This window comes from Sciurus vulgaris, assembly GCF_902686455.1.
Source record: "Sciurus vulgaris genome assembly, chromosome: 4".
NCBI classification, from domain to species: Eukaryota; Metazoa; Chordata; class Mammalia; order Rodentia; family Sciuridae; genus Sciurus; species Sciurus vulgaris.
In genome coordinates, this window is record NC_136464.1 from 58,143,671 (window position 1) to 58,160,403 (window position 16,733).

General features: G+C 44.3%; 1 protein-coding gene across 1 annotated transcript in view; it reads right to left on the bottom strand.

The window, feature by feature from the left end:
* STOX1 (storkhead box 1) overlaps nucleotides 1-13,772 on the bottom strand; it is a 55,338-nt gene extending 41,566 nt beyond the window's left edge. The window contains exon 1 of the mRNA XM_079135766.1: nucleotides 13,376-13,772. Coding sequence (XP_078991892.1) covers nucleotides 13,376-13,685 — 310 coding nt within the window. The 5' untranslated portion in view covers nucleotides 13,686-13,772. The remainder of the gene's footprint in view (nucleotides 1-13,375) is intronic.
* Between the last annotated feature and the right edge of the window lie 2,961 nt (nucleotides 13,773-16,733).

The following is a 16,733-nucleotide window of genomic DNA, read 5'->3' on the forward strand; positions in this document are numbered from 1 at the left end:
AAGACCCCAGGACACAGAAGCAACAACTACTCCAGGTCAGGTGAGGGACAGCAGAGGCGTATGGGCCTTGGCACAGCAACCTGCCCAGGGTAGGCAGATCGGAGCCCCAGGGAATATGAAAAACACATATGATAGGCAAGGAGAATCCAATTCACACCCAGCACTGTGCAGAAGACCTCTGCCCTCAAGGGCCAACAGTGTACTAAGCACAGCCCAGAGACAGAAGACTCTACTAGCAGCAGGCATGGGGCCCAGCAAAGCAGACTGCCCTTACCTCAAGCACCTAGCAGAGGGGGCAACTACAAACGGCCTGCAGGACAGCCCAGCTTGTTGAGAGGACTGCAGTTAGGTCTGGCTGAAGGAAAATGCATTGGTCAGTTTAGCATCCGCTGGCCTTGGTTCAGTCCTTAGTTACTCAAACACTAGCCGAGGTGTGGCTGTCAAGGTATTTTGTAATTGTGACTAAAGTCTATAATCAGTCTACTTTAAGAAGGGGAGATTATCCTAATAATCTAAGTGGGTCTGATTCAATCAGCCAAAAAGCTTAAAAACAGAGAAGAGGCTTTCTAGGTAAAGAAGATCCACCTATGAATGGCAGCTTTAGGTTGAATGGCAATTCCAGGCTGCCCTTCAGGATGCCTCACAGATTTCAGACTTTGCAATCGCACAAAGCCAATTCCCTCCTATATCTCTCATACTGGTCCTATTTCTCTATTGCACCCTGACTGATCCAGGAAGGAAGCTGTTTTTCGGGATGTGGAGACTCAGGCTGGGACTGAATTCCAAAGAGCCTTGAGGTGCATGTCAAAGACTCTGGACTTGAGTTGGGCTTGGTGGTGCACATCCATAGGCCCATCTACTCCAGAGGAGGGTTGCTTGAGCCCACGAGTTTTGAGCTCAGCCTGGCAAACCAAGTCTCAAAAGTAAGTTTCAGACCAAGTCTCAAAAAAAAAAAAAAAAAAAAAAATAGAGGGCCATGAACTTTTCCCAAAAAACTAAGGGGATGGCCTCTGGGGGTGTACAGAAACTTACCTCCCTGAAACCATTTGTTTACATTCCAGGGAGGCAATTAGAGAACTTTCCATCCTCATCCTAGAGAGGATTTCTCTGAAATGTAGAAAAGCCCTGAATCCCTCTTTTTCTCCATCACTTCCAAGCACCCAGAGTGCCAGCAACTCCAAGTTTCATAATGCAGGGGTTCCTTTCCTGTGGTGCACACTGTCCATGGGCAGGTACATCTGGCACTCACCACACTGCCCCACAGGGAATTAGGGCTTGAGAAACAGATGCCAGCTGCTCTGTGAGTAAAAAGTCTGTTTCCTGATCTTGAGACTTTATGTTTATAGATACAGACCAAGAGAGCAATGTAGATAAAGCTGTAGGTTGAATATCCCCTATCTAAAATGCTTGGGACCAGAAATGTATCAAATTTGGGGAGGGAATCTGGAATATTTGCATATATATAATAAGGCTTTTTGAGGATGGGACTCAATCCTACATGTGAATGGATTTATTTACTTACATTTCTCCTCCCCCTTCTCCTCCTCCTTTTTCTTCTTCTTTTATTTTTTCGGTGTGCATGTTGCTAAGCACATGCTCTACCTCTGAGCTACATTCCCAGCCCTTCATTGTTTCTTATGTATCTCTTGTACTTAACCTGAAAGTAATTTTATTTTTAGTTCACCTGTGTTTGGACTGTGACCCATTCCATGAGATCAAGTTGTGGAATTTTCCACAAGTGACATCATGTTGTCACTCAATAATGTTTGGATTTTGGGGCCTTTGGGGTTTTGGATTGGGGTGCTCAACCTATATATAAATTAGATAAAATTATTTTTATGCATATAAAAATTATTTATATGAATAAAAATATAGATAATGACACTTGTTAGCTTGAAAATAGTATATCTCAGGCAAACTTTCATAGCTTCAAACTTAAGAACCACAGTCCAAGTAAAGCCAATTTGAAGATCATCAAAAGTGACCTTGAGTGGGCTAAGTAAAGGCCTCAGCAGCATGAAGACCAGAGATCTGGAACTAGATGGTGCTGGTCTACAAGAAGCATCCAGGACAGATCTGTTTTGTTTCCAGATGCTCTGTGTGGAAGGAAAATAACCAAACTTTCTGTAATCAAGGGGACTGGAAGATGAGAGTGGAGAGGAAGGCTGGCATATGACCAAAAGAAACAATGTCAATTAAAAGAACTTGAACTTCATTCTATAGGCAATAAACTTACAGGCAATGGGGGAAAAAAAAAAAAAAAAAAACGAAGGGGAATAGAAGAAAGGATGTGAGCAAGTGAAGGGTGGAATAAGATCTGCATTTTTGGGCTGGGGAAATAGCTCAGTCGGTAGAGTACTTGCCTTGCAAGCACAAGACCCTGGGTTCGATTCCTAGCACCACAAAAAAAAAAAAAAAAAATCTGCATCTTAGATGTCAGGAGTCTGCAGGCTAGAGAGTGAACTGGAGCACTGAGCCATGCACTCAGGCTTAGGACGGGCCTGAGAGACACAGAGGAGTTAAGCCTTATGGTACTTGGTGGCCTACTGACCTGGCGCACAGTGGGAGGGTGGAGGAACCCAAATTGATTTCAAATGATTGCCTCTTTTCATGCTACTGGACCTCAATGCTACAGGGCAGCAATTAGAGGTGTCTTCTCTGAACCACCAGCTGCTAAATCAAAATGTGGGCAATCGCTAATCACCCAGATGCTACACACAGATCAGCCAGTTTGGGAACCACAACATGCCCACAAGACAGCCTGCAAGGCATCCTGCTGTCACCCTCCAGCTGCCCTCAGGAGAAGAGGGTAAAAGGCAGCATGTGGCAGAACAAAACTAGAAAATCATGGCTGAAGATCCTGGGTGGGAAGGAGGGAGGGAGATGAAGGCAGGGGTGTGCTCAGAGCAGCTGTTTCTGCCATTTCCCAGGCCTTGAGGGGCTCAACAGCCTGGTGGGAATCTGACAAGCTCCTGAGGAGTGTGAGGGCTAGCACTGACTGGTGAGAAATACCACAGCCTTCGTGGGAACTGGGAGGACCAAAGTGGACAGGGAGACAAGAAACTCAAGCAGCACCAGCCCATCATACCCTTGATCCTGTTTCCTGTCTGCAGAATGGGCAGAATCATTCCAGCTTACCACCTATCAGGAAGAAGGGATAATCCAGCTCCTAATGGCTCAAGAGATGCCAAGATGTGTCTAGAAGAAAGTAAGGTAAAACAGAGGCATTTGTTTCTAGTGATTGTCCAAACAATCTTGTCATGGCCATTAGTTTCTCATGGTTAGACATTTCTCACCAACAGACATTTTAAAAGGGGAGAAGCCAGGAACTAAAAACATTTACTCATGGGCCAGACATAGTGGTGCATGCTTTTAATTCCAGTAACTGGGGAGGCTGAGGCAGAAGAACCAAGAGTTAAAGGTCAACCTGGGCAAACTTAATGAGACTCTGTCTCAAAATAAAAAAATAAAAAGGGTTGGGGATGTAACTCAGTAATAGAATGCTTGCCCCAGTAACTCAATCAATCAAATCATTCAAGGAGTTTTGTTTCCAATAGTGGGCTAAATTCTATTAGATCGACCCTATTGTAAATATCACTATAAACTTTGGACCAAATAGTAAACACAATACCTATTGAAGGTATTGAAGTCAACCCAAACCACTGGAAATCAGAGGCCATCTGGGAAAGGAGAGGTCCCTTTTGGAAGGGAATACTATGGATAAGTTTCACATTTTTTCATAATTCTTCACCTGGGGGACGTCCTCAGTAGCAGTCAGGGAAAGAAGCTAAATTTTTCTGGTAGAAATCCAGAGTCTTACTAACTTTAAGAATCTAAGGACAGTGGGGGCAGCATGGTGGCACACACCTGTAATCCTAGCTATTTGGGAGGCTGAGGCAGGAGAATCACAAATTCAAGTCCAAGGTGGGAAACTTAGCAAGATCCTGTTTCAAAATTTTAAAAGGGGCTGGGGATGTAGCTCAGGGGCAGAGCCCTTGCCTAGCATGTGTGAGTTCTGGGTTCAATCCCCAGTACTGCAAACAACTGGAAAAAAAAAAAAAAAAAAAAAAAAAAGAAAGAAAAAAGAAAAGAAAAGAAAGAAATAAAATAAATAAAAATTAAGGGCAGAATTTGGAGCAGTTATAACTGAAAAGTTACAGAGGGATAAGGATAAAGCCATAGAAGTGGAATGTCAAATTCTGCATATAAACTCTGCCCTACTCTGTGACTGAACCATGAACAGGGCTCAAGCAGCCCACCTTAAGCTAAAAAAATTGGACAGAGATTTTAGTTGTCATTTCCCTACAAGGGAGATGGAGTTCAGTTTTGAATCCAGCCAAGTTAACTGCCTGATAAAATAAACAAACAAAAATCAACATCTCCACAGAGGAATCTAATAGCCCAGAGTCTCTACAACATACAATATCAGAGATACAATCCACAGTTACTAGACAATTCAGACACAAGAAAATGTGACTCATGTCCAAGATCAACTGCAACCAATGAGATGACCTGAGATGATCCAGATGCTGGAATTATAAGGATTTTGAGGAGGGTATTATAACTATATTTAAGGGGAAATATGCTTGTAGTAAACAAATTGGAAATCTCATCGTAGAAACAGAAATTATTTTAAAACAAGCAAATAAGATCCAGTCAAGAATAAAACCATAGGTCTACCCATGGACTTACACACAAATGTTCATAGCAACATTGTTTCAGTGTCTGAAAAGCAGAAACGACCCTAAACCCAAGTGACCTTCCATTGAAGAATGTATAAGCAAAATGTGGTATATCCATATACAGTGGAGATGTAACATAAAAATAAAAATAAAGGTTTTTTTTTTTTTTTTTTTCAGCACTGGGAATTGAACCCAGTGGGGATTTACCACTTAGCTACATTCTCAGCCCTTATTTTTTTACCTTGAGACAAGGTGTCACTAAATTGTCCAGGCTGACCTTGAACTTGTGATTCTCCTGCCTCAGCTTCCCGAGTCATTGAGATCACAGGCATGTGCCCACCGTGCTTGGTTCAGGGCAAATGTTTAGGATACATAAGGACTGGGTTCAATTTCCATCACCCCAGCACCAAAAAAAAAAAAAAAAAAAAAAGTCCATGAAATGGCTAATTTTATGTTATATGAATTACATCTTAATGTTATGGATCATGTGCTTTGACCTCATGAATGGATTCATCCATTATTAGATTCCTAGCTTAATGGGCTTATGGGAGGGACTTGGTTTTAAAAGTAAGCTCCCTTTCTTTGCTTCCTGGCTGCCATGAGTTCACAGCTTTTGTTACACCATGCACTCCCACCATGATGTTCTGCCTCACCACAGACCCAGAGACAGGGCCAAGCAACCATGTACTGAAACATCTGAAACCATCAGCCAACATGAATCTTTACTCTTTTAGCCAGTGCTAGGCTCACCTATAATCCCAGCAACTCCAGAGTTTGTGGCAGAAGAATCACAAATCACCAACCTAGGCAACTTAGTGAGAAGCTCAGCAACTTAAATAATCAAATAAAAAAATAAAAAGAACTCGTGATGTAGCTCAATGGCAAAACATTCCTGGATTCAATCCCCAATACCAAAAGAATGATAATAATGATAATTAAATCATTTCCTTTTAAGTTGCTACTATTAGGAATTTTATCAAAGTGACAGAAAGCTGGGTAACACTGATTTTCTAAAAATGTAAGAAAAATTAGGAGAAGTTGATTGATGGGCATAGAAGAATTCTGTACTATCTTTACAAGTTTTCTATAAATATAAACTCATTCCAAAATTAAAAGTTTATTTTAAAAATTATATGTATGCTGGGGACAGTGGCCCAGGCTTGTAATCCCAAGCACTTAAGAGGCTGAAGCAGGAGGACTGCAAGTTCAAGGCCAGTCTGGACAACTTAGCAAGACTCTGTCTCAAAATAAAATTTTAAGAGTTGGGAATGTAGTTCAGTAGTAGAGCACTTGCTTAGCATACCCAGGGTCCTAGGTTCAATCCCCAATACATTAAAAAAAAAAAAAAAATCATACTAGCATTTGAAAAACAAAGTTCCCAGGAATCTAAATTTAACAAAAGAATTACAAAACACTGCTAAGAGAAATTCAAAACACTCAGATAAATGAAGAGATAGACAATGTTCATGGGTTATGAAAAACATGATATTAAGATGACATTTCTCCCCAAATTAGGTTGATACTATGAGGTTAGGTTTGAACTTAAATGGAAATACTATGATACTATGTTTGAATATCATTTGTGCCCTTCAAAAGAGTTTAATCCCCATTCTGAGATATTAAGAGGGTAGAAATTTAATCTGTGACGTTTAGAGATAGGGCCTTTAAAGGGTAATTAGGATTAGAAAAGGTCATCAGAGTGGAACCCCATTATTGGATACTGAAGGCCTTGTGAGGAGAGAGACCAGAATACACACTCGCACTCTTAAGCTCTATGCCATCTTGGAACTTGCCAGCAAGAAGGCTATTACCACATGTGGCCACTGTGTTATTAGCAATAGATGATGAACAAAGACTAGAGACCAACCATTCCAGTTTTTCCAACACAAATCTATCCTTTCCCTCATTTTATTTTTATTTCTATCTTTATATATTACAGATCAGTCTGAAATTACATGGCTAATCTATTCTGGTTTCCCTAAGACTGCCCTCTTTTTAGAAATGATAGTCTTGCCAAACATGGTGACTCACCTTTATGATCCTAGCTACTTGGGAGGCAGAGGTGGGAGGATCAAAAGTTTAAGGACACCCTGGGCAACTTAGTGAGTCCATGTATCAAAATAAAAAGAAGGGCTAGAGATGAGGCTCAGTGGTAGACTGCTTACCTAGTATGTGTAAGGCCCTGGGTTCAGTCCCCAGTACTCAAAAAATAAACAAACACACAACCAAATTTCAGCAGAAGAGCTAAAAGACAATATTAAATGTTGGCAAAGTGTGGAGAAACTAGAACTTTCACTCAGTTGTTAGGAGTATAAAATGGTACAATCATAATACTAAATGTATACTACAACTTAGAAATTCCTCTGCTAGGTATTTTACTTAAGAGAAATAAAAGCATTAAAAAATTGCATGCAAATAGTCACCGATGCTTTATTCATAATAGTCATAAACTAGAAACATCCTAGGTGTCCACATAAGGGAAAATGAATAAACTGTAATATATTCATACAATAGAATACTATTCAGTGACAAAAGGAACAAACAAAAACAGGGATGGATTTCAGGATTCAGGATGAATTCAGGAATAAGCTGAGAGAAAGCATCCTCATACAAAAGAGTTCATACTACCTGAGGCCATTTATTTGACATCCTTGAACAGGTGAAACTAATTTGTGGTTTTAAAAAAATCAGAATGCATTGCCTTGCAAGCACAAGGCCCTGGGTTCAATCCCCAGCACCACCAAAAAAAAAAAAAAAAAAAAAAAAAATCAGAATGCAGATGCAGTGGCACATGCTTACAATCTCAGTTACTCCAGAGACTGAGGCAAGATAATGGCAAGTTCAAGGCTAGCCTCAGAAACTTAGCAAGACCCTGCCTCAAAATAAAAATAAAAAGAGATTCGGGATATAGTTCAGTGGTAGACTGCCTGCCCCTGGGTTCAATCCCCAGTACCACCACCACCAAAAAAATAAAAAAGTATATCTAACATCTGCGCATTTCCTGCGGGGTGCTGTGGTACATGGAATCCCAACAACTCAGGAGACTGAGGTAGGAAGATGGCAAATTCAAGGTCAGCCTGCGTAACATATTGAGATGTGTCTCAAAAAAAAAAAAAAATTGAAAAAAAATTTGTGTATCTTACTAAATAAAAATTTCACCTACAAACTCCATTAGCTACCAAGCTCTACAAGAAGCCCTACTGCTATTCAAGGGAGGACTTCAAGAAGAAAAGCCAGAATAGGTGTCATTTCACTCCCTTTCTTCCCCCACACACCATTTCTTAAGTCACAGGAGAGTTAAAATGAGTCAGAGATTTGCCATCAGGCACCAAGTATCATTGAACGGTTCCTCCTCTCCCAAACCAGATCCCAAGATAGATCCTTTGACATGTAGCATGAATTAGTGATGGCCTCTACACTCCTGTAGTACTTAAAACTTTTAAAAAAAATGTTTTTGGTAGTGTTGGGTATTAAACCCATGTCAGGCAAGAGTAATACCACTGAGCTACACCACCAGCCCAAAGCTCTCGCAGCTCAGCCTTGGTATCTCTATGACTGGAAGGCTGTGCTCAGAGGTGTCTGGAGGAGCAGGTAGGAGGTACAGGAGAAGTGGAAAGATCCTTCCATCACTTCCCCCGGCCAGGCTGCCTGCCTGACCAACAGTACCCACTAAAGTGCACACCAGGGAACTCTTGCCCAAAGCAGAGGCAGAATCTTCAGGGCCCACATGCATCACTGTGGGATGGAGGAGACTGTGTGAGCCAGTCAGCTTCTGGTACATGGCCTCCCACTCGGCTATACCCTCTTTTTTTTTGGTTGCTGTTGTTGTTGTAGATGTACACAATACCTTTATTTACTTATTTATTTTTATGTGGTGCTGAGGATCAAACCCAGTGCCTCCCACATGCTAGGCAAGTGCTCTACCACTGAGCCCCAGCTCCAGACTAGCCTATACCCTCTTGAATTGAATGGGAGAAATAGACTCAACTTTATCTTTGAGCACAGGTAAGTCTGAATGAAAGATACATTAAAATACAGAAGCAAGCCAGGTGTGATGATGCAAGCCTATAATCTGTTAGGTCCTTAGGCCAAAGTAACTCCATTTTGACAATCAGCACTTGCCCACCCAGGCATGATCTTCCCTGTAGACCCACCCCCAAAGAGTCCTAGCTACCGAAATACAGCAAAGATGCCAAATAGCAATCATAGAGGTATTTTTTAACTATTCCACTGTACATGACTATGTAGTTAAGAAGGTTTTTCCAGCAGGCTGCTGCCCCTTACAGAGGGCACCCTGGCAGACTTTCTCCGTCAATAAACCTTTGCTTGAACTCAGAGCTGTGTTCCTCGTGGATATTTGCACCAGCTACCCTAACAATAATACCAAGAGATTGAGGCAAGAGGAGTGAAAGTTCAAGGCCAACCTGGGCAACTTAGGGAGACCCTGTCTCAAAACAAAATAAATAGGGCTGGGGATGTAGCTCAGTAGTAGATGACCACAGCTTGCCTAACGTGGGCCCTAAAGCCCTGGGTTTAATCCCCAGTACCGCAAAAAACAAACAAAACAAACAGCACAGGGACATCTAGAATAGTACTTAGCATATGAATGAATTCATGAAGCCAGTATTATGAAAGAGTCACGGACATTTGGGGCACTTTTACTCCATGAGAATAGATGCTTTAGGCCCTACTGGGGGTAAAAGGGTGGGGACACCTCTGCTCTAAATTTCAGGAGAATGTAACAAACTTATTTGGCCAAGTGGCCTCCCATCATTAACTTTTTGTGTCCTCAGAGTAGCAACAGTCTCCCAAACAAAGACAGGTGTCCCTCCCCACTGCTCCACTCCCTGCACACACAGCTGCTGGGTAAACGGCTGTCTCTTGGCAGTTTCCAGAATGGGCGCACCCTTTTATTTGTTAATGCCATTTGCTAATGAAAAACAAAACACTTGAGGACTAGTGCACAAAAGAAGAATGAGCTCCCTGTCATCAAACTAAAGATCCAACTGTCCTCCTTTTAGAAAAATATTCTGCCTGATTATTTTCTCACTAGAGGAAAGCTGAGGTAGAGAAAGTGAAGAGGAAATGAAAAGGCACAAAATTTGGAGGACACACACATGCAGGCCTTATGTTTAGGTCTGCACCTGGGGGCCTGGGTCTCTCCTGTCAGCAGAGCCAGGGTACTCCCTCCGGCCGCAGGTCCAGCCCTCAAGGACCCAGGAGAGAAGTGCTGGGTTTGTAAAACTGGCCTTCCTCCTCCTCTTCCTGCATTGTCTGTCTGTAGTGATCAGTAGCAATACTCCGTGCCCAAATGGTTTTAGGCAGGACTACATGAACCTTAAAAAAACAAGAAAATAAAAATCTGACAGCGAAGAGACCACATTGGTCCTTTGTGTCCTTTTCTAGCATTTTGCTCTTTCCCACAAAGTAACAAGAGAGAGAACCTGCAATGGTCCACAGCAGCTCTTCCCTCACCTTCCTGGAAGCCCACTTTGACTTTGAAAGCCCATGCTGCCTGAGTTGGGAGAGCAAGCAGACTAGAACTTCTTCCTTTGGGGAAATGCAGCTTCTTCTGCCTTCACCACCCTGTGGGATTCCATGGTGGCCTGAAAGCTGCCCTGACAACTGTTCTCTATTGATCTGACCCCAGGATCCCAAGTTGGATAGTAATTAGCAATACTATTCAAAACAAGAGCACCCCAAGTTGGATAGTAATTAGCAATACTATTCAAAACAAGAGCACCCCAACAAATACCCCTGGTGCATCCATCATTCTTTTCCAGCTTTGCTCTTCAAATGGTCCTCATGGGTCCATTTTTTGTTGTTTTTTTTTTTTTTTTTTTTTTTGGCACTAGGTACTTTTAACCCAAGGGCACCACATTCATGAATGGTTTTGTCCAAATTCCAGCTGAATGTCCAAATTCCTGTAAGGATATAATTAAAAAACCTCAAAATCGTTCCTGCCCAGAGATGCAAGTTAGGTATTATGACCCAGAAGAAAGACACAGAATATAGAGTTCATTGCATCCTGAGTTGGACTACAGGTAGCACTACTTAGTGGGTGCAGGATGGGGACACCTGGTGATGTGTACCCCATCTTTCATATGGCAACACAGAGCACTAACCCAGATAGCAGTATCAGGGCTCAGAAGAACAACGGTGCTTTGGCATGATGAAGACTCTGAATACAGGATGGCCTCAGAAGCATCTCTTTCTGACTTTCTTAGCCCTCCTTTCTCCAGTTCCACTTTTTCCAAGGCAGACCACAGAATCTAAGGATTCCTCTTCATCAAGATGGGTCACAGAGACTAGATCCTTTTCCTCCAAAGATAACCATAAAACCTAGAAATATTACTTTAACCTCCCCCCACCTTTCTGTGTTAAGATCTGGCCATAAAGAAGTGTTCTGACCTATTTTGTCAGATAGTAGATCATAAGACCCTCATTCCAGAGGGGTCCTGCCCTACATACTGGAGGAAGGAATGCCCCACAGAGAAGCCAAGAAGCATCTGAACAAACAGGTCTTGTTGAGATTCCCCCATCAGTCCATTACCATCAGGTCAGAAGCTTTTTGCCCGGTCTCATTTCTACATGGCTGTCCCTTCTTCACTGGATCTAAGCATTATAATGAGCAGTTCTCCCTGGATCTTTGGAATCATTTCTAAAGGCTTCCAAGTCACGTAAAACTTTGATTAAATAAATCTGTTATGCTTTTCTTGTTACTTTGTTTGATTATTTTTGTACTGGGGATTGAATCCAGGGGTGCTTTACCATGGAGCTATAACCTCAGCCCCATCCCACTTTTTAAGACATGGTCTTGCTAAATTGCTGAAGCTGACCTTGAACTTGCCATTCTCCTCCCTCAGTCTCAAGAGTATAGCTGGGACTATAAGCATGCACCACCATCTGTCTTTTGTTACAGGAATCTCAGTCACATTCATTATAATGGGAAGCAAATTTTCTGTATCAGTATTCACCAATGCTTGGTGGGCCCAGATAGTAGCATCAAGGCTGCCTCTGACTTAGCATAAGCCCTCTCTTATTTCATTCCCAGGTCTAGACCCCCACGGCAGCCCACTCCCTCTCTGCAATATACTTTATGCTTACCCTTTGAAAGGGGGGTGGGAGAACCAGAGAATGTAACCACTAATTCAAACCAGAAAAACCCAGGACACAGAACTGAAAAGAGTTTTTCATCCAGCCTGTCTGAAAGACCCCTTCCCTGCGAGGGTTTTGGCTTGGCTACTTGGCTCACTGTTCTCAGAGCCAGAAAACTATTTTCCTCACTCACTCCTGCATGTAAAAGAAGACGAAATGTGCTTATGTGGTTTTGCAGTGAGCACTTTTTGTTGTAGTTGCTGCTTTTAAGGAAAGAAAAGTGGGAGTGGGGAGGAAGCAGACAGTATGGAGATGAGAAGCTGCACTGATCAGGCCTGGTGGTGCACGCCTGTCATCTCAGCTACTTGGGAGACTGAGGCAGGAGGATCACAAGTTCCAGACCAGCCTGGGCAACTTAGCAAGACCGTGTCTCAAATTAAAAAATAAAAAGGGGTGGGGATGTAGCTCAGTGGTAAAAGGGCCCCTGGGTTCAATCCCCCAAACCACAAACATAAACAAACAAATAAGTTAAAACAAACAAACAAACAAACAAGATTTAGCTGCACTGGCCTGCAGCTGCCTGGGCTGTGTGGAGACACCATCCCTGGAGAGATGACACCCAGCCTCAGGTGCCTCCTGCTGCCCTGTTCCCTTGTCCCTGGGAACTAAAGCAAAGGTTTACTTACTGCTCCTCCTCCTCAGATGGAAGGAGGAGGAGGATTTATGCACTAAGATAGAGGGGTTCCTTGGAATCAAAACTCAGGGCTGGAGCAACTGGTGATTTGTCAACAACATACCATCAAATGGCCCTCATGGGCCCATGTAAATTTAGCCCACATAAATACTAGGCTATTATTGGTTGCTGCATTGTTTACCTGAGTTTAGTGGCCAGTATCAGTGACCACTCACCGGTGCAGTCTTTAGTTTCTCAAATAAGAGGCTATATTATGCAGGCAAAAAGCTGTCGTTTGTTTTCTAACAAAGAATGGGAAGGTGGAAGCTTCTCTATTCAGTTAATGGGAGGGGCTGTGTGCGGGAGCACCACCTCTTTCTTTGCCCAGCAGTTAAGAAGCCTGCTAGACCCTGAACCAAGACCACCACACCATGCAGTACAGTAGGACACGAAAACAACAGAGTGTCATTCACTCCAAGTCAGTAATTAAAAAAAAAAAAGAGCAGCAACCAGATTCGGCTGATTCTTCCTCCGTAAGGTGTCCCATGAAGCCTACACGGGAGCCCCTTCCTTTTGACTGCAGCTCTGGTAATCTGGGCCCAGAACTGCTCTACCCACAGCATTACTTTTCTAAATAGAAAGTTCCTTCCTTCAGGAACCTGTGCTGAAACTTTTAAGAGTTGCGGAAAGGAGGCATCCTGGAGCTAGGCACACCCTGGGGGCTGGTACTTTAGTCCTAACAGGAGGAACAGTCTCTAGAGTGTTTCGGCAAGCCAGCCCTCCTCCAGTCACCCTCCTGGCCCCACACCCTCTGCTCCTGCTCTCTCAGGGTTATGTCTCGTCCCTGTGGCCCGGGCCGAGGTTCGCACACGGTCCCTGCAGCTCTCGCGGAACGCCGCTCCTTTTGGGGCCCCGCACTCACCCACCGCCCTGATGTGGAAGCCGCGAGGTGGGCGCAGCGCCCGGCGACGCCAGGCATCGCGCAGCACCTGCAGGCTGGAGGCGGGTGCGTGCACCAGCAGCACCCCGCGCCGTAGCCAGCCCTGGAAGGCCAGCCGCGAGGCGGCGCGCGCCAGCTTTGCGTTCCAGAAGCAGCGCGCGTTCGCTCGGCGAAAGGCACGGAACACCGCGCGCCCACCCGGCTCCTCCGCGGTCCCCGCCGCCTCCTGCGCCTCCAGCCGGCACAGAACCAGCGCCAGCGAGCCCGGCGCCAGCTGCACCGGCCTGGCCATGCTGCCGCGCGCGGCCGAGAAACCGCAGCCTAGAGAGCGGCCGGCGGTGCTGGTGGCTCAGGCGCCGCACTCCCGGCAGGAGGGATCTACTGACTGCGCGCCGCTGGGGCTGCCGCGGAACTGACTGCAGGGGGCGTGGCCGACGGGCCGGGGGTGGGACGGCTGCTGCTCCCGCGCCGCGAAGGGGTTTCCAAGGGCTCAGCTTCTGTCTCTACATCTCCGCCTTAGTTCTGTTCGCCGCCCCGGGCGACCCCTTCACTTCCCAGCCTCCGGCGCCTCGGAGAAATTCCCCTATCCCGGAAGGGCCCGCGCTGAAGCTTTTCCAAATCTCTGGGGAGCTCCACAGTCCCCTGGATAGCTGAGCTGTCGCCAACGGCAGCGCGAGATGTAGCGCTAAAGTACCGAGAGCTGAGCGGATCAGGGTTGTCCCTATCACCTTGGCTTTGGGGCTGCTTCTGTGAGGACCAGGACTTGGGGATCGTGGACTTCTCTGTGGTCGGGAGGCAAGAGACCCAGGTTTGAATCTCAAATTTGCTCCTAACCTGTTTACGCAAGTCATTTTGCTTCTCTAACTTAAGAATGTCACTGGCAGCCTAGCCCAGGGACCCTACCTGGATCCGGCTTGCCAGATTCGGCCTCCCACCCGCATAAGAAATACTCAAAACGATGAATTTTACGCAGTTTGATCAAAGTGGGAAGAAGCAACTTGATTACTTTTCCCTACCAGTCCCAAAGAAGCAGTTCAATTTATAGAGGGGGAAAAAAATCAGGTGCTATACATATGGAGATATAGTTATCCGGTGTTAGAACTGGGCCAGCTGGCAGATCCCGGCTCCGGGCTTTTTTTGGCTGTCAAAGCGAGGGATTGCAGTCCTTCAACTTCCTTTCTCAGAAGGAATTTTGTTCCCACTTTGCAGGGAATGGGGATGGGGGTTCAGTCTGGTTCAAGCACTGGAGAAATTCATTTTACAGGAAAGTAAACTGAGGATCCCCCCCCCCCGCCCCGTGTGTGTGTGTGTGTGTGTGTGTGTGTGTGTGTGTGTGTGGTTTGTTTAAGTACCGGGGATTGAACTCGGGTGCTTAACCACTGAGCCACATCCCCAGCCCTTTTTATTTTTTATTTAGAGACGGGGTCTCACTAGGTTGCTTACAGCCTCGCTAAATTACTGAGGCTGGCTTCAAACCTGCGATCCTCCTGCTTCGGCCTCCTGAGCAGCTGGGATTACCGGCGTGTGCCACCGCGCCCAGCTAAACCAAGGATCCCTTTATTTATGACTTTCTTAAATTCTGGAACCTACTCCCGCCCCTGAGATTTTCCATACTCTTGAGAGATGAGAAAAGTAAAGTGTTAGTGAGGTGCCACTTCGATTGGTGAGGTGCAATGATGAAACTCATGGAACTGAGCAGGGAGTTGAAACCGGGACTTTGAGAAGATCCACGCCATCCTGCCCCAGGATCCCCTGGGGGAGAAGGGAGGAAAGATTTTGATCTGCCCGGACAGACTATGGCCCTTGCCTCAGAGCAACCAAGGACAATTCAAATGTTCAGGGACAAAGAGGCTGGAACCCTGAGGGGCCTTGGATGAGGGCTCCTTGAGGAAAAAGAGCATTTGAAAAGTGACCTCAGAGCTGGAAAGAAGAGAGGAAAGAAAAGCAAACAAGCAAGCAAGCACGCTAGTTCAGAAAGGGAAAGGCAGGGCATCCAACTTAGCACTAGAACTCAATACTGTGAGGGAATAAAGATGTTTAGCAAGATCTAGGAGTCATCCCAGGAGTCATCAATCATCGATAACTATAATAATTTGGGTTAATTCATACCCTGCCCCTAGTAAACCCACAATAAATGACAGATGATGTTAATAACAATAGCATTAATTTCACAACTCTACCGTCTGAAATTCTGTGAGCACCAACATGTCACAAATGGAAAATTCCACACAATCAAAACAGGTGCACTACATATATTGTATAAAATGACTTTCAGATTATATGCATATGGTGAATATGGAACAAATGAATTTTGCCTTTAGATTTGGGACCCATCCCCACATAGCTCATTATGCTTATGTAAATATTAAAAAATCAGAAAAAAAATTCTAAACTCTAAAATGTTTCTGACCTCAAACATTTTGAATACAGGATACTCAACCTACATTATTATCCCTGTTTTTCCACAGAAGAAATTGCAGCTCATTAGATTATGAAGTATTTTCCAGTCACATGGGGTGTAGGAAATAAAGTCAGATAACCAGTTATGTCAGGCTTCCTTATGACAAATAAGTCTGACTTAATTTTCAAATAAGCACATGAGGGCTGCTGATGTATCATAAAGCCCTGGCCTAGCATGTGTGAAGCCCTGGGTTCCATCCCCAGCACCGCAAAAATAAATAAATAAGGACATGAACCTGACATAATAATTCACATCTGAATTCTGATTCCAGGTTGATGGATGGGTGGATAAATACAGAGGACAAATGTAATAATCTCTTCTGCCTGTGTAATCCCACTGGGGGTAACACTTCCTTCTCTGGTTCTCCATGGTACTCACCTTACTGGATCAAGGGTGACCTTCCTGTGTTCCCTATGCTGGAGAACTGGGACTTCAATCTCCATATCTCTAGCATCTAGGACAGTGTCATTCTCATAATAACAAGGATGGTGATAATTTCTGTTTACTTTCAGTTCACTTTGTACTTGGGCTCTGCTAGTGTTCGTACATATGATCTAATTTTATCTACAGAATTAATCCTCTGAAAGGGTAATATTATTAAATCACATCTCCTACAGCAAAACAAAAGGTCAGCAAGTTTAGGCAACTGGTCCATGAGGACAAAGCACTAGATGGTGAAGCAGTGATTCCAGAGTCTTCTTACCCATGCACATGAGAGAGTGAGGCCAAGAGACTATTGCCTGGTGCAATGGACCTATGGCCTGGTATGAAAAGTTGTCCTGAGCTTGATTCCCTCTTCTAAGAATCTGAATTGGAAATACACAGGGATATACAGGACTTGAGCAGGGTTGTAGCTGAAAAGATACTACAAGGTAGAAG